This window comes from Salmo salar, chromosome ssa02, assembly GCF_905237065.1.
Source record: "Salmo salar chromosome ssa02, Ssal_v3.1, whole genome shotgun sequence".
Taxonomy (NCBI): Eukaryota; Metazoa; Chordata; class Actinopteri; order Salmoniformes; family Salmonidae; genus Salmo; species Salmo salar.
Genome location: NC_059443.1, coordinates 7,409,593 through 7,435,006, shown reverse-complemented (window position 1 = coordinate 7,435,006; position 25,414 = coordinate 7,409,593). Strand labels below are relative to the sequence as shown.

Below are 25,414 nucleotides of genomic sequence, written 5' to 3'. Positions count from 1 at the left end.
AACCCTAACCGTCAATCTGTCGATGTCCTGTTGAGTAAGGCCCTTAACCTTAACCGTCAATCTGTCGATGTCCTGTTGAGTAAGGCCCTTAACCCTAACCGTCAATCTGTCGATGTCCTGTTGAGTAAGGCCCTTAACCCTAACCGTCAATCTGTCGATGTCCTGTTGAGTAAGGCCCTTAACCCTAACCGTCAATCTGTCGATGTCCTGTTGAGTAAGGCCCTTAACCCCTAACCGTCAATCTGTCGATGTCCTGTTGAGTAAGGCCCTTAACCCTAACCCGTCAATCTGTCGATGTCCTGTTGAGTAAGGCCCCTTAACCCTAACCGTCAATCTGTCGATGTCCTGTTGAGTAAGGCCCTTAACCCTAACCGTCAATCTGTCGATGTCCTGTTGAGTAAGGCCCTTAACCCTAACCGTCAATCTGTCGATGTCCTGTTGAGTAAGGCCCTTAACCCTAACCGTCAATCTGTCGATGTCCTGTTGAGTAAGGCCCTTAACCCTAACCGTCAATCTGTCGATGTCTGTTGAGTAAGGCCCTTAACCCTAACCGTCAATCTGTCGAGTCCGTTGAGTAGGCCCTTAACCTAACCGTCAATCTGTCGATGTCCTGTTGAGTAAGGCCCTTAACCCTAACCGTCAATCTGCTTCGATGTCCCGTTGAGTAAGGCCCTTAACCCTAACCGTCAATCTGTCGATGTCCTGTTGAGTAAGGCCCTTAACCCTAACCGTCAATCTGTCGATGTCCTGTTGAGTAAGGCCCTTAACCCTAACCGTCAATCTGTCGATGTCCTGTTGAGTAAGGCCCTTAACCCTAACCGTCAATCTGTCGATGTCCTGTTGAGTAAGGCCCTTAACCCCAACCGTCAATCTGTCGATGTCCTGTTGAGTAAGGCCCCTTAACCCTAACCGTCAATCTGTCGATGTCCTGTTGAGTAAGGCCCTTAACCCTAACCGTCAATCTGTCGATGTCCTGTTGAGTAAGGCCCTTAACCCTAACCGTCAATCTGTCGATGTCTTGTTGAGTAAGGCCCTTAACCCTAACCGTCAATCTGTCGATGTCCTGTTGAGTAAGGCCCTTAACCTAACCGTCAATCTGTCGATGTCCTGTTGAGTAAGGCCCTTAACCCTAAACGTCAATCTGTCGATGTCCTGTTGAGTAAGGCCCCTTAACCCTAACCGTCAATCTGTCGATGTCCTGTTGAGTAAGGCCCTTAACCCTAACCGTCAATCTGTCGATGTCCCGTTGAGTAAGGCCCTTAACCCTAACCGTCAATCTGTCGATGTCCTGTTGAGTAAGGCCCTTAACCCTAACCGTCAATCTGTCGATGTCCTGTTGAGTAAGGCCCTTAACCCTAACCGTCCAATCTGTCGATGTCCTGTTGAGTAAGGCCCTTAACCCTAACCGTCAATCTGTCGATGTCCTGTTGAGTAAGGCCCCTTAACCCTAACCGTCAATCTGTTCGATGTCCTGTTGAGTAAGGCCCTTAACCCTAACCGTCAATCTGTCGATGTCCTGTTGAGTAAGGCCCTTAACCCTAACCGTCAATCTGTCGATGTCCTGTTGAGTAAGGCCCTTAACCCTAACCGTCAATCTGCTTCGATGTCCTGTTGAGTAAGGCCCTTAACCCTAACCGTCAATCTGTCGATGTCCTGTTGAGTAAGGCCCTTAACCCTAACCGTCAATCTGTCGATGTCCTGTTGAGTAAGGCCCTTAACCCTAACCGTCAATCTGTCGATGTCCTGTTGAGTAAGGCCCTTAACCCTAACCGTCAATCTGTCGATGTCCTGTTGAGTAAGGCCCTTAACCCTAACCGTCAATCTGTCGATGTCCTGTTGAGTAAGGCCCTTAACCCTAACCGTCAATCTGTTCGATGTCCTGTTGAGTAAGGCCCTTAACCCTAACCGTCAATCTGTCGATGTCCTGTTGAGTAAGGCCCTTAACCCTAACCGTCAATCTGTCGATGTCCTGTTGAGTAAGGCCCTTAACCCTAACCGTCAATCTGTCGATGTCCTGTTGAGTAAGGCCCTTAACCCTAACCGTCAATCTGTCGATGTCCTGTTGAGTAAGGCCCTTAACCCTAACCGTCAATCTGTCGATGTCCTGTTGAGTAAGGCCCTTAACCCTAACCGTCAATCTGTCGATGTCCTGTTGAGTAAGGCCCTTAACCCTAACCGTCAATCTGTCGATGTCCTGTTGAGTAAGGCCCTTAACCCTAACCGTCAATCTGTCGATGTCCTGTTGAGTAAGGCCCTTAACCCTAACCGTCAATCTGTTCGATGTCCTGTTGAGTAAGGCCCTTAACCCTAACCGTCAATCTGTCGATGTCCTGTTGAGTAAGGCCCTTAACCCTAACCGTCAATCTGTCGATGTCCTGTTGAGTAAGGCCCTTAACCCTAACCGTCAATCTGTCGATGTCCTGTTGAGTAAGGCCCTTAACCCTAACCGTCAATCTGTCGATGTCCTGTTGAGTAAGGCCCTTAACCCTAACCGTCAATCTGTCGATGTCCTGTTGAGTAAGGCCCTTAACCCTAACCGTCAATCTGTCGATGTCCTGTTGAGTAAGGCCCTTAACCCTAACCGTCAATCTGTCGATGTCCTGTTGAGTAAGGCCCTTAACCCTAACCGTCAATCTGTCGATGTCCTGTTGAGTAAGGCCCTTAACCCTAACCGTCAATCTGTCGATGTCCTGTTGAGTAAGGCCCCTTAACCCTAACCGTCAATCTGTCGATGTCCTGTTGAGTAAGGCCCTTAACCCTAACCGTCAATCTGTCGATGTCCTGTTGAGTAAGGCCCTTAACCCTAACCGTCAATCTGTCGATGTCCTGTTGAGTAAGGCCCTTAACCCTAACCGTCAATCTGTCGATGTCCTGTTGAGTAAGGCCCTTAACCCTAACCGTCAATCTGTCGATGTCCCGTTGAGTAAGGCCCTTAACCCTAACCGTCAATCTGTCGATGTCCTGTTGAGTAAGGCCCTTAACCCTAACCGTCAATCTGTCGATGTCCTGTTGAGTAAGGCCCTTAACCCTAACCGTCAATCTGTCGATGTCCTGTTGAGTAAGGCCCTTAACCCTAACCGTCAATCTGTCGATGTCCCGTTGAGTAAGGCCCTTAACCCTAACCGTCAATCTGTCGATGTCCTGTTGAGTAAGGCCCTTAACTCCTAACCGTCAATCTGTCGATGTCCTGTTGAGTAAGGCCCTTAACCCTAACCGTCAATCTGTCGATGTCCTGTTGAGTAAGGCCCTTAACCCTAACCGTCAATCTGTCGATGTCCTGTTGAGTAAGGCCCTTAACCCTAACCGTCAATCTGTCGATGTCCTGTTGAGTAAGGCCCTTAACCCTAACCGTCAATCTGTCGATGTCCTGTTGAGTAAGGCCCTTAACCCCTAACCGTCAATCTGTCGATGTCCTGTTGAGTAAGGCCCTTAACCCTAACCGTCAATCTGTCGATGTCCTGTTGAGTAAGGCCCCTTAACCCTAACCGTCAATCTGTCGATGTCCTGTTGAGTAAGGCCCTTAACCCTAACCGTCAATCTGTCGATGTCCTGTTGAGTAAGGCCCTTAACCCTAACCGTCAATCTGTCGATGTCCTGTTGAGTAAGGCCCTTAACCCTAACCGTCAATCTGTCGATGTCCTGTTGAGTAAGGCCCTTAACCCTAACCGTCAATCTGTCGATGTCCTGTTGAGTAAGGCCCTTAACCCTAACCGTCAATCTGTCGATGTCCTGTTGAGTAAGGCCCTTAACCCTAACCGTCAATCTGTCGATGTCCTGTTGAGTAAGGCCCCTTAACCCTAACCGTCAATCTGTCGATGTCCTGTTGAGTAAGGCCCTTAACCCTAACCGTCAATCTGTCGATGTCCTGTTGAGTAAGGCCCTTAACCCTAACCGTCAATCTGTCGATGTCCTGTTGAGTAAGGCCCTTAACCCTAACCGTCAATCTGTCGATGTCCTGTTGAGTAAGGCCCTTAACCCTAACCGTCAATCTGTCGATGTCCTGTTGAGTAAGGCCCTTAACCCTAACCGTCAATCTGTCGATGTCCTGTTGAGTAAGGCCCTTAACCCTAACCGTCAATCTGTCGATGTCCTGTTGAGTAAGGCCCTTAACCCTAACTGTCAATCTGTCGATGTCCTGTTGAGTAAGGCCCTTAACCCTAACCGTCAATCTGTCGATGTCCCTGTTGAGTAAGGCCCTTAACCCTAACCGTCAATCTGTCGATGTCCTGTTGAGTAAGGCCCTTAACCCTAACCGTCAATCTGTCGATGTCCTGTTGAGTAAGGCCCTTAACCCTAACCGTCAATCTGTCGATGTCCTGTTGAGTAAGGCCCTTAACCCTAACCGTCAATCTGTCGATGTCCTGTTGAGTAAGGCCCTTAACCCTAACCGTCAATCTGTCGATGTCCTGTTGAGTAAGGCCCTTAACCCTAACCGTCAATCTGTCGATGTCCTGTTGAGTAAGGCCCTTAACCCTAACCGTCAATCTGTCGATGTCCTGTTGAGTAAGGCCCTTAACCCTAACCGTCAATCTGTCGATGTCCTGTTGAGTAAGGCCCTTAACCCTAACCGTCAATCTGTCGATGTCCTGTTGAGTAAGGCCCTTAACCCTAACCGTCAATCTGTCGATGTCCTGTTGAGTAAGGCCCTTAACCCTAACCGTCAATCTGTCGATGTCCTGTTGAGTAAGGCCCTTAACCCTAACCGTCAATCTGTCGATGTCCTGTTGAGTAAGGCCCTTAACCCTAACCGTCAATCTGTCGATGTCCCGTTGAGTAAGGCCCTTAACCCTAACCGTCAATCTGTCGATGTCCTGTTGAGTAAGGCCCTTAACCCTAACCGTCAATCTGTCGATGTCCTGTTGAGTAAGGCCCTTAACCCTAACCGTCAATCTGTCGATGTCCTGTTGAGTAAGGCCCTTAACCCTAACCGTCAATCTGTCGATGTCCTGTTGAGTAAGGCCCTTAACCCTAACCGTCAATCTGTCGATGTCCTGTTGAGTAAGGCCCTTAACCCTAACCGTCAATCTGTCGATGTCTCGTTGAGTAAGGCCCTTAACCCTAACCGTCAATCTGTCGATGTCCTAGTTGAGTAAGGCCCTTAACCCTAACCGTCAATCTGTCGATGTCCTGTTGAGTAAGGCCCTTAACCCTAACCGTCAATCTGTCGATGTCCTGTTGAGTAAGGCCCTTAACCCTAACCGTCAATCTGTCGATGTCCTGTTGAGTAAGGCCCTTAACCCTAACCGTCAATCTGTCGATGCTCGTTGAGTAAGGCCCTTAACCCTAACCGTCAATCTGTCGACCGTGAGTAAGGCCCTTAACCCTAACCGTCAATCTGTCGATGTCTCGTTGAGTAAGGCCCTTAACCCTAACCGTCAATCTGTCGATGTCCTGTTGAGTAAGGCCCTTAACCCTAACCGTCAATCTGTCGATGTCCTGTTGAGTAAGGCCCTTAACCCTAACCGTCAATCTGTCGATGTCCTGTTGAGTAAGGCCCTTAACCCTAACCGTCAATCTGTCGATGTCCTGTTGAGTAAGGCCCTTAACCCTAACCGTCAATCTGTCGATGTCCTGTTGAGTAAGGCCCTTAACCCTAACCGTCAATCTGTCGATGTCTCGTTGAGTAAGGCCCTTAACCCTAACCGTCAATCTGTCGATGTCCTGTTGAGTAAGGCCCTTAACCCTAACCGTCAATCTGTCGATGTCCTGTTGAGTAAGGCCCTTAACCCTAACCGTCAATCTGTCGATGTCCTGTTGAGTAAGGCCCTTAACCCTAACCGTACAATCTGTCGATGTCCTGTTGAGTAAGGCCCTTAACCCTAACCGTCAATCTGTCGATGTCCTGTTGAGTAAGGCCCTTAACCCTAACCGTCAATCTGTCGATGTCTCGTTGAGTAAGGCCCTTAACCCTAACCGTCAATCTGTCGATGTCCTGTTGAGTAAGGCCCTTAACCCTAACCGTCAATCTGTCGATGTCCTGTTGAGTAAGGCCCTTAACCCTAACCGTCAATCTGTCTATGTCCTGTTGAGTAAGGCCCTTAACCCTAACCGTCAATCTGTCGATGTCCCGTTGAGTAAGGCCCTTAACCCTAACCGTCAATCTGTCGATGTCGTTGAGTAAGGCCCTTAACCCTAACCGTCAATCTGTCGATGTCTCGTTGAGTAAGGCCCTTAACCCTAACCGTCAATCTGTCGATGTCCTGTTGAGTAAGGCCCTTAACCCTAACCGTCAATCTGTCGATGTCCTGTTGAGTAAGGCCCTTAACCCTAACCGTCAATCTGTCTATGTCCTGTTGAGTAAGGCCCTTAACCCTAACCGTCAATCTGTCGATGTCTCGTTGAGTAAGGCCCTTAACCCTAACCGTCAATCTGTCGAGTAAGGCCCTTAACCCTAACCGTCAATCTGTCGATGTCTCGTTGAGTAAGGCCCTTAACCCTAACCGTCAATCTGTCGATGTCCTGTTGAGTAAGGCCCTTAACCCTAACCGTCAATCTGTCGATGTCCTGTTGAGTAAGGCCCTTAACCCTAACCGTCAATCTGTCGATGTCCTGTTGAGTAAGGCCCTTAACCCTAACCGTCAATCTGTCGATGTCCTGTTGAGTAAGGCCCTTAACCCTAACCGTCAATCTGTCGATGTCCTGTTGAGTAAGGCCCTTAACCCTAACCGTCAATCTGTCGATGTCCTGTTGAGTAAGGCCCTTAACCCTAACCGTCAATCTGTCGATGTCCTGTTGAGTAAGGCCCTTAACCCTAACCGTCAATCTGTCGATGTCCTGTTGAGTAAGGCCCTTAACCCTAACCGTCAATCTGTCGATGTCCTGTTGAGTAAGGCCCTTAACCCTAACCGTCAATCTGTCGATGTCCTGTTGAGTAAGGCCCTTAACCCTAACCGTCAATCTGTCGATGTCCTGTTGAGTAAGGCCCTTAACCCTAACCGTCAATCTGTCGATGTCTCGTTGAGTAAGGCCCTTAACCCTAACCGTCAATCTGTCGATGTCCTGTTGAGTAAGGCCCTTAACCCTAACCGTCAATCTGTCGATGTCCTGTTGAGTAAGGCCCTTAACCCTAACCGTCAATCTGTCGATGTCCTGTTGAGTAAAGCCCTTAACCCTAACCGTCAATCTGTCGATGTCCTGTTGAGTAAAGCCCTTAACCCTAACCGTCAATCTGTCGATGTCCTGTTGAGTAAGGCCCTTAACCCTAACCGTCAATCTGTCGATGTCTTGTTGAGTAAGGCCCTTAACCCTAACCGTCAATCTGTCGATGTCTCGTTGAGTAAGGCCCTTAACCCTAACCGTCAATCTGTCGATGTCCTGTTGAGTAAGGCCCTTAACCCTAACCGTCAATCTGTCGATGTCCTGTTGAGTAAGGCCCTTAACCCTAACCGTCAATCTGTCGATGTCCTGTTGAGTAAGGCCCTTAACCCTAACCGTCAATCTGTCGATGTCCTGTTGAGTAAGGCCCTTAACCCTAACCGTCAATCTGTCGATGTCCTGTTGAGTAAGGCCCTTAACCCTAACCGTCAATCTGTCGATGTCCTGTTGAGTAAGGCCCTTAACCCTAACCGTCAATCTGTCAATGTCCCGTTGAGTAATGTGTGAAATAGGATAAATACTGTATAAGCACCAAATGATTACACACACACACACACACACACACACACACACACACACACACACACACACACACACACACACACACACACACACACACAAAGAGACAAACTAGAGAAGGGACATCTCACTGACACCAGCCTCTCTCACACACAACACAGCTACATGAAACAACACATTCACACTCAACACAGCTACATGAAACAACACATTCACACTCAACACAGCTACATCAAACAACACATTCACACTCAACACAGCTACATGAAACAACACATTCACACACAACACAGCTACATGAAACAACACATTCACACTCAACACAGCTACATGAAACAACACATTCACACTCAACACAGCTACATGAAACAACACATTCACACACAACACAGCTACATGAAACAACACATTCACACTCAACACAGCTACATCAGACAACACATTCACACTCAACACAGCTACATGAAACAACACATTCACACACAACACAGCTACATGAAACAACACATTCACACTCAACACAGCTACATGAAACAACACATTCACACACAACACAGCTACATCAAACAACACATTCACACTCAACACAGCTACATGAAACAACACATTCACACTCAACACAGCTACATGAAACAACACATTCACACTCAACACAGCTACATGAAACAACACATTCACACTCAACACAGCTACATCAAACAACACATTCACACTCAACACAGCTACATGAAACAACACATTCACACTCAACACAGCTACATCATACCACACATTCACACTCAACACAGCTACATGAAACAACACATTCACACTCAACACAGCTACATGAAACAACACATTCACACACAACACAGCTACATCAAACAACACATTCACATTCAACACAGCTACATGAAACAACACATTCACACTCAACACAGCTACATCAAACAACACATTCACACTCATCACAGCTACATCAAACAACACATTCACACTCAACACAGCTACATCAAACAACACATTCACACTCAACACAGCTACATGAAACAACACCTTCACACTCAACACAGCTACATGAAACAACACATTCACACACAACACAGCTACATCAAACAACACATTCACACTCAACACAGCTACATGAAACAACACATTCACACTCAACACAGCTACATCAAACAACACATTCACACTCAACACAGCTACATGAAACAACACATTCACACACAACACAGCTACATGAAACAACACATTCACACTCAACACAGCTACATCAAACAACACATTCACACACAACACAGCTACATGAAACAACACATTCACACTCAACACAGCTACATGAAACAACACATTCACACTCAACACAGCTACATGAAACAACACATTCACACACAACACAGCTACATGAAACAACACATTCACACTCAACACAGCTACATGAAACAACACATTCACACTCAACACAGCTACATCAAACAACACATTCACACTCAACACAGCTACATGAAACAACACATTCACACACAACACAGCTACATGAAACAACACATTCACACTCAACACAGCTACATCAAACAACACATTCACACACAACACAGCTACATGAAACAACACATTCACACTCAACACAGCTACATGAAACAACACATTCACACTCAACACAGCTACATGAAACAACACATTCACACACAACACAGCTACATGAAACAACACATTCACACACAACACAGCTACATGAAACAACACATTCACACTCAACACAGCTACATGAAACAACACATTCACACTCAACACAGCTACATCAAACAACACATTCACACTCAACACAGCTACATGAAACAACACATTCACACACAACACAGCTACATCAAACAACACATTCACACTCAACACAGCTACATGAAACAACACATTCACACTCAACACAGCTACATCAAACAACACATTCACACACAACACAGCTACATGAAACAACACATTCACACACAACACAGCTACATCAAACAACACATTCACACTCAACACAGCTACATGAAACAACACATTCACACTCAACAAGGTGTGCTAAAGGTTTTGGACCTTTCTGCTTGGTTGAAGAGATACAGAGGTGCAGCACAGGGTTGCACAAGTCCGGTAACTTTCTCAGGTTAACCAGAAATCCCAGTTGGTAGACTCCTGGAATGAGGAGGGGTCTGGGAATGCTCTTACCAGGACTTCTGGAAAAACCAGGAATTTGGGGGAAAGTTACCAGAATTGTTTAACCCTAGTGCAGTATGGGGCTTCTTTTGACTGTGTCCCTCCCTGCTCTCTTCCTTCCCTGTAGGTGACAGTGAGTTCTAACGGTCTGATTGGGACCCACAGCTGGCTGCCTTACGATAAGAGCATCGCCAACTACTTCACCTTCACCAAGGACCCCACCGTGGCCAATCCCAAGTAAGTTAGTGGCCCTACAAAATGCCTGCCAATAAATGACAACAAAAAGTAAATCCCACTCTAAACACAGAGAGAAGTATAAGGAGGACCCCACCACCCACAGTGTGTCTGCATCCCAAATGGCACCCTATTCCATATATAGTGCCCTACAGGACCCTATGGGCTCTGGTCAAAAGGAGTGGGCTAAATAGGGCCTAGTGTTCCATTTGGGACTCAGACTGTGTAGTGTGTAGCCATCCCATCTGGTCCCCAGCTCAGCTGCTTGCTTTTATTCATGTGACTTCAAAGCACAAGTTTAAATGGATGGAGAAGTCTGTGTTTTATGAGGCTGGAGCGTTAGAACTTCACTGGCCCTATAAACATGTGTCTTATTGGGATTAGTCTGAATGGGAAACACTTGAGTTCCTTTTCATTGATAAACATCTTTCTGCTAGGAAATGTTAAAGGACAAATCACCATTTGTGTATATTAACATGCCACAACTATAGAAACATATTGGTTTCAACAACGTCTCTGTTCCTTCAGTTAAAGGCCCGTTAATGTAAATCATTACTAGGTTTACTCAACCTCCGCTCTTCTCTCTCCTCCCTCCTGCAGAACCCAGCGGTTCCTCAGCGGTCTCTTCGCCCCAGGGGTAGATCTCAGTACCCAGGTGTTGGTGGTGTCCAACGATGGTCGTCTGCTGTTCAGCGGAGGACACTGGGACTGCAGCCTCCGAGTCACCCAGCTGGGAAAGGGCAAACTGGTGGGCAGGATCTGCCGACACATCGGTGAGCTACGGAGAATGATGGGAGGACAGGGAGGGAGGACGGGGAGGGAGGGAAGGAGGACGGGGAGGGAGGGAGGGACGGGTGGAAGGGGAGGGAGGACGGATGGAGAGGAGATCATGTTTCAATTTTCTCAGAGTAAGAGTTTTAGGATCAGTTTTGCCTTTTAGATCAAAATCAGTAAGGTTACTTGGACAGGGGGATCTGATTCTAGATCAGTAAGGTTACATGGACAGGGGGGATCTGATTCTAGATCAGTAAGGTTACTTGGACAGGGGGATCTGATTCTAGATCAGTAAGGTTACTTGGACAGGGGGATCTGATTCTAGATCAGTAAGGTTACTTGGACAGGGGGGATCTGATTCTAGATCAGTAAGGTTACTTGGACAGGGGGATCTGATTCTAGATCAGTAAGGTTACTTGGACAGGGGGATCTGATTCTAGATCAGTAAGGTTACTTGGACAGGGGGGATCTGATTCTAGATCAGTAAGGTTACTTGGACAGGGGGATCTGATTCTAGATCAGTAAGGTTACTTGGACAGGGGGATCTGATTCTAGATCAGTAAGGTTACTTGGACAGGGGGATCTGATTCTAGATCAGTAAGGTTACTTGGACAGGGGGGATCTGATTCTAGATCAGTAAGGTTACTTGGACAGGGGGATCTGATTCTAGATCAGTAAGGTTACTTGGACAGGGGGGATCTGATTCTAGATCAGTAAGGTTACTTGGACAGGGGGGTCTGATTCTAGATCAGTAAGGTTACTTGGACAGGGGGATCTGATTCTAGATCAGTAAGGTTACTTGGACAGGGGGGATCTGATTCTAGATCAGTAAGGTTACTTGGACAGGGGGTCTGATTCTAGATCAGTAAGGTTACTTGGACAGGGGGGATCTGATTCTAGATCAGTAAGGTTACTTGGACAGGGGGGATCTGATTCTAGATCAATAAGGTTACTTGGACAGGGGGATCTGATTCTAGATCAGTAAGGTTACTTGGACAGGGGGGATCTGATTCTAGATCAGTAAGGTTACTTGGACAGGGGGGTCTGATTCTAGATCAGCCCCCAAAGAGATGACATAGTTCTATTGTTGTTTCTGTTGTCCAGATAGAGATGAGAGATACTGTCTGTCCTGTAGACCTGGTAACATGTCTGATAGTGATGAGTGTCCTGTCTGTCCTGTCTGTCCTGTAGACATGGTGACATGTCTGATAGTGATGAGTGTCCTGTCTGATAGTGTGACTTGGAACAGGTCTGATAGTGATGAGTGTCCTGTCTGTCCTGTAGACCCGGTAACATGTCTGATAGTGATGAGTGTCCTGTCTGTCCTGTCTGTCCTGTAGACCTGGTAACATGTCTGATAGTGATGAGGTCTGTCCTGTCTGTCCTGTAGACCTGGTAACATGTCTGATAGTGATGAGTGTCCTGTCTGTCCTGTCTGTCCTGTAGACCTGGTAACATGTCTGATAGTGATGAGTGTCCTGTAGCGGTAACGTCTGATGTGATGAGTGTCCTGTAGACCTGGTACATGTCTGATAGTGATGAGTGTCCTGTAGACCTGGTAACATGTCTGATAGTGATGAGTGTCCTGTACTGTCCTGTAGACGTGGTGACATGTCTGATAGTGATGAGTGTCCTGTCTGTCCTGTAGACCTGGTAACATGTCTGATAGTGATGAGTGTCCTGTCTGTCCTGTCTGTCCTGTAGACCTGGTAACATGTCTGATAGTGATGAGTGTCCTGTCTGTCCTGTAGACATGGTGACATGTCTGATAGTGATGAGTGTCCTGTCTGTCCTGTAGACCTGGTGACATGTCTGATAGTGATGAGTGTCCTGCTGTGACCTGTCGATAGATAGTGTCCTGTAGACGTGGTAACATGTCTGATAGTGATGAGTGTCCTGTAGACCTGGTAACATGTCTGATAGTGATTAGTGTCCTGTCTGTCCTGTAGACGTGGTAACATGTCTGATAGTGATGAGTGTCCTGTAGACCTGGTAACATGTCTGATAGTGATGAGTGTCCTGTAGACCTGGTAACATATCTGATAGTGATGAGTGTCCTGTCTGTCCTGTAGACGTGGTGACATGTCTGATAGTGATGAGTGTCCTGTCTGTCCTGTAGACCTGGTAACATGTCTGATAGTGTTGAGTGTCCTGTCTGTCCTGTCTGTCCTGTAGACGTGGTAACATGTCTGATAGTGATGAGTGTCCTGTCTGTCCTGTAGACGTGGTGACATGTCTGATAGTGATGAGTGTCCTGTCTGTCCTGTCTGTCCTGTCTGTCCTGTAGACGTGGTAACATGTCTGATAGTGATGAGTGTCCTGTCTGTCCTGTAGACGTGGTGACATGTCTGATAGTGATGAGTGTCCTGTCTGTCCTGTCTGTCCTGTAGACCTGGTGACATGTCTGATAGTGATGAGTGTCCTGTAGACATGGTAACATGTCTGATAGTGATGAGTGTCCTGTAGACGTGGTAACATGTCTGATAGTGATGAGTGTCCTGTAGACGTGGTAACATGTCTGATAGTGATGAGTGTCCTGTAGACCTGGTAACATGTCTGATAGTGATTAGTGTCCTGTCTGTCCTGTAGACGTGGTAACATGTCTGATAGTGATGAGTGTCCTGTAGACCTGGTAACATGTCTGATAGTGATGAGTGTCCTGTAGACCTGGTAACATATCTGATAGTGATGAGTGTCCTGTCTGTCCTGTAGACGTGGTGACATGTCTGATAGTGATGAGTGTCCTGTCTGTCCTGTAGACCTGGTAACATGTCTGATAGTGATGAGTGTCCTGTTGTCCTGTCTGTCCTGTAGACGTGGTAACATGTCTGATAGTGATGAGTGTCCTGTCTGTCCTGTAGACGTGGTGACATGTCTGATAGTGATGAGTGTCCTGTCTGTCCTGTCTGTCCTGTAGACCTGGTGACATGTCTGATAGTGATGAGTGTCCTGTAGACGTGGTAACATGTCTGGTAGTGATGAGTGTCCTGTAGACGTGGTAACATGTCTGGTAGTGATGAGTGTCCTGTAGACCTGGTAACATGTCTGGTAGTGATGAGTGTCCTGTAGACCTGGTAACATGTCTGATAGTGATGAGTGTCCTGTAGATGTGGTAACATGTCTGGTAGTGATGAGTGTCCTGTAGACCTGGTAACATGTCTGATAGTGATGAGTGTCCTGTAGACCTGGTAACATGTCTGATAGTGATGAGTGTCCTGTAGACCTGGTAACATGTCTGATAGTGATGAGTGTCCTGTCTGTCCTGTCTGTCCAGTAGATGTGGTGACATGTCTGATAGTGATGAGTGTCCTGTCTGTCCTGTCTGTCCTGTAGATGTGGTGACATGTCTGGCTCTGGACCTCTGTGGTATCTACCTCATATCTGGTTCCAGAGACACATCCTGTATCGTGTGGCAGGTTCTACAGCAGGTAGGACTTTCATCTTCCACTATCACAGGTCTTAGGAAATCAGTGGCACTAGTAGAATAAGCAGGGTACAAATGATCTCCTAATTATCTTCATATTTCTGATGGAGAGTCAAAAAGGTTTAATCTCCCCCCGCTCTCTCCTCTCCCAGGGTGAGTTCTCCAGTGGTCTCTCTCCTCGTCCAGTGCAGGTCCTCTGTGGACACGACCAGGAGGTCACCTGTGTGGCCATCAGCACCGAGCTGGACATGGCTGTCTCTGGGTCAAAGGTGAGAGGTCAGGGGTCAGATATGGTGTGTTAAAGGGGAAATCTGGGATTTGAGAGAGCCCTTCATTCCAGTTTGAGTGAAATTATCCAGGGTGCAGACTGTCACATTTGGTTTCTTACGCTCTCTCTCTCTCTCTCTCTCTCCCTCTCTCTCTCCCTCCCTCTCTCCCTCCCTCTCTCTCTCTCAGGATGGTACTCTGATAATCCACAGTGTACGTCGTGGCCAGTTTCTCCGTACCCTGCGTCCGCCCGGTGAGAGCTGCCTGCCTGCCCGGGTCACTGGGTTGCAGGTGGGCATGGAGGGCCACATCGTGGCACAGACTGCCCTGGAGGGACACACTGCTGGAAAGGTACGGAACACACACATTCATGATCAACAGTGTCATTCAGTCAAACACACACACACACACACACACACACACACACACACAAACTAATCAACTGTATTTATATTTTATTTCATTGTACCCCTCTTCCTTCTTGTCTCTCTGTCCTGTATTAAAGGAGAAGTACTCCCTCCATGTTTACTCTGTGAACGGCTGTCTGCTGTCGTCTGTCAGCCTGGAGGAAGAGGTGACAGCTCTCTACCTGGTCCCTGAGTACATCATCCTGGGAACCCAGCAGGGAAACTTACACATCAGAGACCTGTACAGGTGAGACATGCAACAGTGTGTATGGCCATCACCAGCACACTTCAATTAGACTACACCACCTTCCATAACATTCATTCATCTGTGTGTGTGTGTGTGTGTGTGTGTGTGTGTGTGTGTGTGTGTGTGTGTGTGTGTGTGTGTGTGTGTGTGTGTGTGTGTGTGTGTGTGTGTGTGTGTGTGTGTGTGTGTGTGTGTGTGTGTGTGTGTGTGTGTGTGTGTGTGTCAGTCTGGCGCTGGCGGTGGCTCTGCCGTTGAAGGTGGCTGTGAGGAGTGTGTCGGTGACCAGAGAGAGTAGCCACATCCTGGTGGGCCTGCAGGATGGAAAGCTCATCGTGGTGGGGGCTGGGAAACCACAGGAGGTAACGTCTGCTTCCCTAATGCACACTGTTCCACAACAACTTGCTCCTGACCTTCTATTCCATCTGGAATTCATGTTAGATGATAACAACATTATCTTTACTTCAATAACATCCCTTACCCTGATAGTTACATTCTCCTACTGTTAACACATGCTCAGTGTGACCTGTTCTCTGTCTCTCTCTCTCTCTCTCTCTGTCTCTCTCTCTCTCTCTGTCTCTCTCTCTGTCTCTCTCTCTCTCTCTGTCTCTCTCTGTCTGTATCTCTCTCTCTTTCTGTATCTCTCTCTCTCTCTCTGTATCGCTCTCTCTGTATCTCTCTCTCTCATTCTCTCTGTATCTCTCTCTCTGTATCACTCTCTGTCTCTGTATCTCTCTCTCTCTCTCTGTATCTCTCTGTATCTCTCTCTGTATTTCTCTCTCTGTATCTCTCTCTCACTCTCTGTATCTCTCTCTCTGTCTCTCTCTCTCTCTCTCTCTCTCTCTCTCTGTATCTCTCTGTATCTCTCTGTATTTATCTCTCTGTATCTCTCTGTATCTCTCTCTCACTCTCTCTCTGTATCTCTCTGTATCTCTCTCTCTGTATTTCTCTCTCTGTATCTCTCTCTCTCTCTCTGTATCTCTCTGTCTCTCTCTAGGTACGTTCGGGTCAGTTTTCCCGTCGGCTGTGGGGCTCAACGCGCCGAATCTCTCAGGTTTCCTCAGGAGAGACAGAATACAACCCCACTGAGACTTCTGGGAAGTGAGGGTCGCCATGAAAACATACGAAGGCAATATTATCGTAGCCGAGGCTTGGTTATTGGTTGATGGCCGACACCCAAATGGCATCCTATTCCTATATAGTGCCTATTGGGTTCTTGTCAAGTACAGCAGACCTTTTTCTACCCACCAGCAGTGGATTTGCTGGGTCAGAATGAAGGGAGTAGAGACCCTGGATGTTGGCGTCAGAAAGCCCACCCAGAACTTTACTGGACTGATTGACTGTTAAACGGCCTCTCCAACCTCTATGGGTCCAAACCTCTATGGGTCCAAACCTCTATGGGTCCAAACCTCTATGGGTTCAAGCCTCTGAGCTCTCCGAGAGAGACACGATAAACCAAGGCTTTTTTTTCTACAAAAGGGAAAATAAAATATTTTTTGATTTAGGTGGTTTTATACTCTATTTTTAAAAAGGCATCATTCCAAAGATTACTCGTGTTTTGTAGACAAGAGAGGAGACTCTGTTATGTGGCTTCCGACCCCTTTTACTGGGTTGTTCCAAGGCCAGTTGTGTGGCAATGGCACCTTGTCTAAAATTCCTTGAAACTTGAGAACTATAAAGTTGCAAGAGATTTCCATGGTGAAGTACCAGTGTCTACCACTAGAGGGTGGGATTTCTCTCTCTACATGTGTGCAGTCCTGCTGAAAATAAAATGCAATAACCCGTTTGGAGTGGTCCAGACAGTATGTGCGGTTTGTATTGTCAGATTGTCACATGATGGATGGTGATGTTCACAACAAATGAATCACTGTTGCCTTAAATAGGAGAGAAGAGATGTTTTATGACATGTACGGTATATAGCATCTGTATGTGCAGCTCACATTACTGGTTTAGATGATTGGTTTAATTGGTCTTGTGTGTTACTGATGTGTTGCATTAATTGATGACTCATTTAGTTTGTCGGTGGTCTTCATCTTCACTCCTTACACAGATACTATTTTCCAGCAGAGAATACCTCCTTCCTTGTTATTGTTTCAAACTTGTTGTAACTGAAAAGTGCCTGTCATCTTTTCCTCCAGCACTGATTGGCACGAGAATATCCCCTCCTTCTTTTCTCAGTCTCTCATCTGCCTGCCGTCTTTCCCTCCCTCCTCCTGCTCTGTCCATCACTTTTACTTCTGTAGCAGCCCGGTGTTTTACAGTCTTCGTAAGGACCTGCGTGTCCTCGGCAACCAAATCTGCATCACTTGTAACTAACCGTCATATTGTTGGTAAACTGCTAGACAGACAGCTGTTAAAGTGTCCTCGTCCATCAGGGCTATTTAACCTTTTATACTGCTATTATCTTGTTATTTTCTGAAGCACTGAGTTGAACCCTTTTGAACTAGAGATGGCTTGTGTCCCAAATGGCACCCTTTCCCTATTATAGTGCACTACTTTTGCTCAGGGCTCGGTCCAAAGCACTGCACTATATAGGGAATAGGGTGCGATTTGAGACGCAGTCGTGGTGTCTGTAGAACACATGGGTGGAAAGATAGACTTGGGCTCCCAACGAGCCAGTAGAGGAATGTACTTCCTGTGAAAACCCCCTTTTTTTGCGGTTGGGTTGGAGAGAGACTATTGTTATGCACTGTCATGTTGGGATGGGAGAGACGCAAAGGAAGCGTCCCAAATAGCACCATGTGTAGTGCACTACTTTTGACCAGGGCCCCATATATGGTGGCATTTGGGACTCAGTCACAAAGACAAAAGGGAACTGTTGAGGAAATGCAATGGCAACAAAATCGCATCTACCAGCTAACGTCTCTACTAACAGACTGTCATCTGTGATTGGATGGAGAGTGAATTTTTGAGAAAAAGAGAGAATATTGCTGTAATCTTTTCCACCATTCCGGCTCTCTCAGTAGCACTCGAGCCTGGGAACGAGGTTAATATTACTGTAACTTTGATGGTTGTTTTACTGTGTCGCTATGCTATGTGTTTAAAAGGTCAAGGGTCACAATATATGGTAATGCATTATTACATGTCTATGTTAATGATCTGGCTGTGATGTTGACAGAACTTCTGGGTTTTATTGAAAAGGTGTGCCTGAAATGCCTGCAGAAATTATACGTGTCTGTTTGCTTTATTGTCTATTGTCAATAGTTTCTCTATTGGCCCTTGTCCAAAGTAGTGCACTATATAGGGAATAGGACCTATGGAACTCTGAGTTCATGAACTTTTATCCTCCTGACTGATCTCTCACCAGACCTGGGTTCAAATACTATGCAGAATCATGAAAAATACTTTATCTGAGCTTGATTGAGCATGCCTGATTTGATGGATCCAATAGAATAGTCCCAAAATGTGAAACGCCATTTGACATTCCTGGCAGGCTAGAGCAAACGCTCAAAATATTTGAAAGATTAAAAGTAGTATTTGAACCCAGGTCTGTGTCCCGCACCACAGTCCCTGAGCCCCAGGACACTACTGCTGAATAAAGAACTCCAGGTAGAAGTTGTGTCCCGCACCACAGTCCCTGAGCCCCAGGACACTACTGCTGAATAAAGAACTCCAGGTAGAAGTTGTGTCCCGCACCACAGTCCCTGAGCCCCAGGATACTACTGCTGAATAAAGAACTCCAGGTAGAAGTTGTGTCCCGCACCACAGTCCCTGAGCCCCAGGACACTACTGCTGAATAAAGAACTCCAGGTAGAAGTTGTGTCCCGCACCACAGTCCCTGAGCCCCAGGACACTACTGCTGAATAAAGAACTCCAGGTAGAAGTTGTGTCCCGCACCACAGTCCCTGAGCCCCAGGACACTACTGCTGAATAAAGAACTCCAGGTAGAAGTTGTGTCCCGCACCACAGTCCCTGAGCCCCAGGACACTACTGCTGAATAAAGAACTCCAGGTAGAAGTTGTGTCCCGCACCACAGTCCCTGAGCCCCAGGACACTACTGCTGAATAAAGAACTCCAGGTAGAAGTTGCCCCTAAACACTGATCTAGGATCAGATTCCACCCCCAGATTCTAACCTTAAATGATAATGGGGAAAATGAAAAATGTATCTAAAGACCGAACGTATGTGCTCGCATACACCCCTAAAAGACCTTTGCTTGAAAAAATAGAAATAGTACTGTTTGTCCATTTTGAAATGCCGTAGCCAGTACACACTTCCTCAAAATAATCAGAATGAATCTAAAATAACTTTAGAAATCTGTCATACATTTTTACGTTTTTGCCGAGGAGATCTTAGTCGCGCAGTTTTACAGTGGTGGGAAAAGTACTCAATTGTCGTGACTTAAGTGAAAGTAAAATACTACTTAAGTAAAAGGCTAAAAGTATTTGGTTTTAAATATACTCAAGTATCAAAAGTAAATGAAATTGCTAAAATATACTTAAGTATCAAAAGTAAAAAATCATTTTAAATTCCTTCTATTAAGCAAACCAGACGGCGTAATTTTCTTGTAGTTTTAATTAACGGATAGCCAGGGGCACACTCCAACATAATTTACAAACTACTCATTTGTGTTTAGTTCGTCCGCCAGATCAGAGGCAGTAGGGATGACTAGGGATGTTCTCTTGATAAGGCGTTTAATTTGACAATTTTCCTGTCCTGCTAAGCATTCAAAATGTAGCGGGTAGTTTTGGGTGTCATGGAAAATGTTTGGTCATAAAAAGTATATTATTTTCTTTAGGAATGTAGTGGAGTAAAAGTAGTAAAAAAATATAAATAGTAAAGTACAAATAGCCCCAAAAACGAATTAAGTAGTACTTTAAAGTATTTTTACTTAAGTACTTTACACCACTGCAATTTTACATCTAACTAAGATGTTTGGTGCAGTATTTCACAATGAAAGAATTTGCATGAAAACGTGTCATTTCTCATTGAATGACAACAGACTTTATAGAGCCCCACAGTGGAGGTGTTATAATACCCATAAAACCTAGCGGTCAAACCGGGGAAATGGTTCCAGTCGTTTTTCCACCATACATTTTTCCCATAGGGGATTTTAGATACACTTAAAATAAGGGCTGTGTTTCGTGTAGGGTTACCCTGGTGTGATGTTTTGATAACCATGTAAATCTCTATTGGACAAGGTGACTTTTATCAATATATTCGGCTCTATTTACTTTGATTCTAAAATGCTAATTAGCATCAAAGTTGACATCATGCAAGACTACAAATCCCTGCAAGCTCCTGCACGTCACCTGTTGCTGACATCTTTGTATTGTGTTCATTTAAAACGTGCACAAGACAGTAAACAGAATTGTCAATTTAAATTAAATGTTAATGTATTCATTAGTGCATTTAGCTAACATTAGATAATTAATATGCACAAACACGTCCAAACTGTTTTGGCTGGGAAACATGCGGACTCCTTAAGATCAGCGTCCGGGGCAACTTCTCCTGACTTAATGTTTATGTCCCAAATGGCACCCTATTTCCTACATAGTGCACTACTTTGGGTCCTGGTCAAAAGTAGAGCACTACATAGGAAATAGGGTGCCATTTGGGATGCATCCCATATAAATACTGTACATATCTGAGAGAGACTAAAAAGTGTGCTCATTTGCACCCAGCACAATCTCAACTGAAGCCTGATGTGAGGGCAGGTGAGGTGATGTGAGGTGATATGAGGGCAGGGGAGGTGATATGAGGGCAGGTGAGGTGAGGGCAGGTGAGGTGAGGGCTTGGCAGGTGAGGTGAGGGAAGGGGAGGTGAGGTGAGGGCAGGTGAGGGCAGGTGAGGGCAGGTGAGGTGAGGGGGAAGGTGAGGTGAGGGCAGGTGGAGGTGAGGGAGGTGAGGAGGTGAGGGCAGGTGAGGTGAGGGGAGGTGAGGTGAGGTGAGGGCAGGTGAGGTGAGGGCAGGTGAGGTGAGGGCAGGTGAGGTGAGGGCAGGTGAGGTGAGGTGAGGGCAGGTGAGGTAAGGTGAGGGCAGGTGAGGTGAGGGCAGGCCTGTCTTGGTTTGGACCTGTTCTACTGCTTCTGACCTACTGTTTTGATGTCTCTAATGTTCTTCTAAGCTGTTGAAATAACAAGCTTTTCTAATCAAAGTGCTTGTCTGTCATGTGTAACTTTTCCATAAGCACACAGCTCACACCTTCAAGATAATTCTCTGAGATGATCATTTTCTCCAGTGTGAGGATCATCAAAGCAAGACAGTGCCGATCTGATGTTACTTCTTCAACTCAGCCCATTTTGTTGTCAATACAGAAGATCATTCAGTCACATTTATTCATTCACTCAGAGGGAGAGAACATTTCAACGCTGCTTATTCTACCACTCATCTCAACAGTTTTTCTGTTGTAGAGTTATGTTTTTGTTGAAAGGTAACAGCAGCTACACCACATTTACTTAAAGAGGATCCTTTGAGCCAACATCCTGTCAGCCGGCCCATAAACACCTCAAGGGGACAGTTCAGCAGGCCGTAGGGAGGGGAGGGGGGTAAACAGGCCTGTAGCCCTTCCAGTCAATACAAGCAGAGAAGAAGAGGGGGGAAGTCAGGAAGGGAGGGAGGAGGGATACAGAGGCTATTCTCCCTCTGATGTAGTCCTGTTGACAATGGGAGGAGGGCTTGACACCTTGCTCTTGGTTCTAGCAGGTAGATTGCTCCTCCTGTCCTATCCTCTCTAGCCCTAACTGGAGACTGATGGTGGTGGGAGACAGAGGTTGTATCCCAAAGTTCCTATCTAGAACATTACGTTTGACCAGGGCCCATAGTGTCCTGACCTCTCCTGTCTTGAGGGGAGATCTTCCCTCCCTGTGTCTCCTTGTCTCGCTCCCTCCCTGTCTTCTCTCCCTCCCTGTCTTCTCTCTTCCCTCCCTCCCCTCTCTCCCTCCTCCCCTTCCCTCCCTTCCCTCCCTCCCTCCCCTCCTTGTGTATTCTTGGCTGTAGGACAGACAGATCAGGGTTGTATTACTGCCTGACCTCTCGTCCTGAGGGGAGACTGAGGGAAGCGGAGGGTGGAGGTCAGGGGGAGGAGGAGGGTGGATATCATCAGCTCCCCCTGTCTTGGTGGTCTTCCTGACCAGAACCACAACTACCCTCAAACTATCTAACTATCCTCCGCTCTGACCTCTAGCTCTCTCAATTCCCTCCCTCCCTCCCTCCATGTGTCTTCTCGGACAGACAGACCAGGGTTTTATTATGTCCTTTACGCTGAGCTGCTATTTCTCACCCTGGTATGATGACCACGGCCTGACCACTGACCTCCACCCCAGCCACTGGACAATATGAGGATGTTGATGGTCTGGAGAACCTAGTCATCGCTGACAAAGTCTATGTCCAAAAAGGTGCCCTATTCCCTACGTAGTGCACTACTTTTGACCAGAGTCCTATGGGCCCTGGTCAAAAGTAGGGTACTTGAAAATAAGGGAGAGCCGCACACTCTAGGAGCTCAGATGCAAAAATGTAATATCCAACGTTTCGACAGCCAAGCTGTCTTCATCAGGATCATACCCTGATGATCATACCCTGATTGTCATACCCTGATGGTCATACCCTGATGGTCATACTCTGATGGTCATACCCAGATGGTCATACCCAGATTATCATACCCTGATTATCATACCCTGATGGTCATACCCAGATGGTCATACCCTGATGATCATACCCTGATGGTCATACCCAGATGGTCATACCCAGATGAGCATACCCAGATGAGCATACCCTGATGAGCATACCTTGATGGGCATACCCTGATGGGCATACCCTGATAGGCATACCCGGATGATCATACCCTGCTGATCATACCCTGGTGATCATACGCTGATGGTCATACCCTGGTGGTCATACCCTGATGATCATACCCTGGTGATCATACCCTGATGCAGACAGCTAGAAACGTCGCCTTAATAGGTGTGCATTTCTTTTTCTTCTCAAAAGTAGGGTACCACATAGTGATCACTGACTGTAGCCTATTGTTGTCGCAAGGATTTAGTCCAGAAAATGTACGATAAACTCACTTTTTGTGAAGTAAACTGTTTTGAAAATGTATAAAGTAGTAGTGGTTATTTTTTATGTATACTGTAACTGTACTCTGAGTATATCAAACATTAGGAACACCTTCCTAATGTATATTTTGTCTTGCCCATTCACCCTCTGAATGACACACACACAATCCATGTCTCAATTGTCTTAATGCTTAAACATATTTCTTTAACCCTTCATCTACACTGATTGAAGTGGATTTAACTTGTGACATCAATAAGGGATCATAGCTTTCACCTGGATTCACCTGGTCAGTCTGTCATGGAAAGAGCAGGTGTTCTTAATGTTTTGTATACTCAGTAGTATCCATACAGTATTTCACTGCAAGAGTCATTTTAGAAAAACATTTTTACAAGGTTGGTTGGAAACAGAGCTGAGCCTGAGAGAACGAACCACCAGAATAAACCAATGGAAATCTGTTAACTGGAACTTTCAGCACAAGCAGCTCACAGATGTTGTACTGGCCTTTCTTGAACTAACACTTGCACTGATTTTGCTGATAGCTGCTTTATTGACTGTTGTGTTTTTGTTGTACCTAGCATTTTTTGTTGTTACATTCCCCTCAGTTGAGTCACACTGTTAATCTTTGTTGGCATGTTCCTCTTGCAGTGTGAGAGTCTGATGTGCAGCGTTTTGGCCCCGAGATCTTCAAGTGGTCGAGTCACTTTCAAAGCCTATAGTTATTTTTCCTAGAGGTTACTGATATTTATATTAGTGGCTAATATTCTCCCCCGCCAGTCTCTTAATTAACATGAATAACACTGATTTTAGCCTATAGTTTTAGTAAATACATTACATGACCTAAAGCATGGGCATTAATATGGAGTTGGTCCCCCCTTTGCTGCTATAACAGCCCCCACTCTTCTGGGAAGGCTTTCCACTAGATATTGGAACACTGCTGCGGGGACTTACTTCCATTCAGCCACAAGAGCATTAGTGAGGTTGGGCACTGATGTTGGGCGATTAGGCCTGGCTCACAGTCTGTGTTCCAATTCATCCCAAAGGTGTTCGATGGGGTTGAGGTCGGGGCTCTGTGCAGGCCAGTTAAATTCTTCCACACCGATCTAAACAAATCATTTCTGTATGAACCTCGCTTTGTGCTAGTTGGCATTGTCATGCTGAAACTGGAAAAGGCCTTCCCCAAACTGTTGCTAGAAAGTTGGAAGCACAGAATCCTCTAGAATGTCATTGTATGCTGTAGCGTTAAGATTTCCCTTCACTGGTACTAAGGGGCCAAGTCCAAACCATGAAAAACTGCCCCAGATCTTTATTCCTCCTCCACCAAACTTTACAGTTGGCACTATGCATTTGGGTAGGTAGCGTTCTCCTGGCATCCACCAAACCCAGATTTGTCCGTCGGAATGCCAGATGGTGAAGCGTGATTCATCACTCCAGGTAATGCGTTTCCAATGCTCCAGGGTCCAATGGCAGTGAGCTTTACAACACTCCAGACGACGCTTGGCATTGCGCATGGTGATCTTAGGCTTATGTGCGGCTGCTCGGCCATGGAAACCCATTTCATGAAGCTCTCGACAAACAGTTCTTGCGCTGATGTTGCTTCCAAAAGCAGTTTGGAACTCAGTAGTGAGTGTTGTAACTGAGGACAGACGATTTTTACGTGCTACGCCCTTCAGCACTCAGCTATCCCGTTCTATTAGCTTGTATGGCCTACCATTTTGTTTGCGGCTGAGCCGTTGTTGCTCCCTAGACATTTCCACTTCACAATAACAGCACTTGGGGCGGCAGGTAGCCTAGTGGACTTGTAACCGAAAGGTTGCAAGATCGAATCCCTGAGCTGACGAGATATAAATCTGTCGTTCTGCCCCTGAACAAGGCAGTTAACCCACTGTTCCTAGGCCGTCATTGAAAATAAGAATTTGTTCTTAACTGACTAGTTAAATAAAGGTAACCCCCCCCCAAAAAAAACAGCACTTACAGTTGCCTGGGGCAGCTCTATAACAGGGCAGCTCTATAACAGGGCAGCTCTATAACAGGGCAGCTCTATAACAGGGCAGCTCTAACAGGGCAGCTCTAACAGGGCAGAAATTTGACGAACTGACTTGTTGGAAAGGTGGCATCCTATGACGGTGCCACATTTGAAAGTCACTAAGCTCTTCAGTACGGCCATTCTACTGCCAATGTTTGTTTATGGAGATTACGTGGCTGTGTGCTCGATGTTATTCACCTGTCAGCAACGGGTGTGTCTGAAATAGCCGAAACCACTAATTTGAAGGAGTGT

The 25,414-nt window shown here is 46.3% G+C and overlaps 1 protein-coding gene across 4 annotated transcripts in view; it reads left to right on the top strand.

The window, feature by feature from the left end:
• LOC106591355 (neurobeachin-like protein 2) overlaps nucleotides 1-18,310 on the top strand; it is a 147,842-nt gene extending 129,532 nt beyond the window's left edge. For all 4 annotated transcript variants that reach the window (XM_045696980.1, XM_045696978.1, XM_045696976.1 and 1 more), the window contains 8 exons: nucleotides 9,920-10,029; nucleotides 10,627-10,799; nucleotides 14,134-14,228; nucleotides 14,377-14,493; nucleotides 14,681-14,842; nucleotides 14,997-15,145; nucleotides 15,372-15,504; nucleotides 16,140-18,310. In XM_045696980.1, coding sequence (XP_045552936.1) covers nucleotides 9,920-10,029; nucleotides 10,627-10,799; nucleotides 14,134-14,228; nucleotides 14,377-14,493; nucleotides 14,681-14,842; nucleotides 14,997-15,145; nucleotides 15,372-15,504; nucleotides 16,140-16,247 — 1,047 coding nt within the window. In that variant the 3' untranslated portion in view covers nucleotides 16,248-18,310. The remainder of the gene's footprint in view (nucleotides 1-9,919; nucleotides 10,030-10,626; nucleotides 10,800-14,133; nucleotides 14,229-14,376; nucleotides 14,494-14,680; nucleotides 14,843-14,996; nucleotides 15,146-15,371; nucleotides 15,505-16,139) is intronic.
• Nucleotides 18,311-25,414: the final 7,104 nt, after the last annotated feature.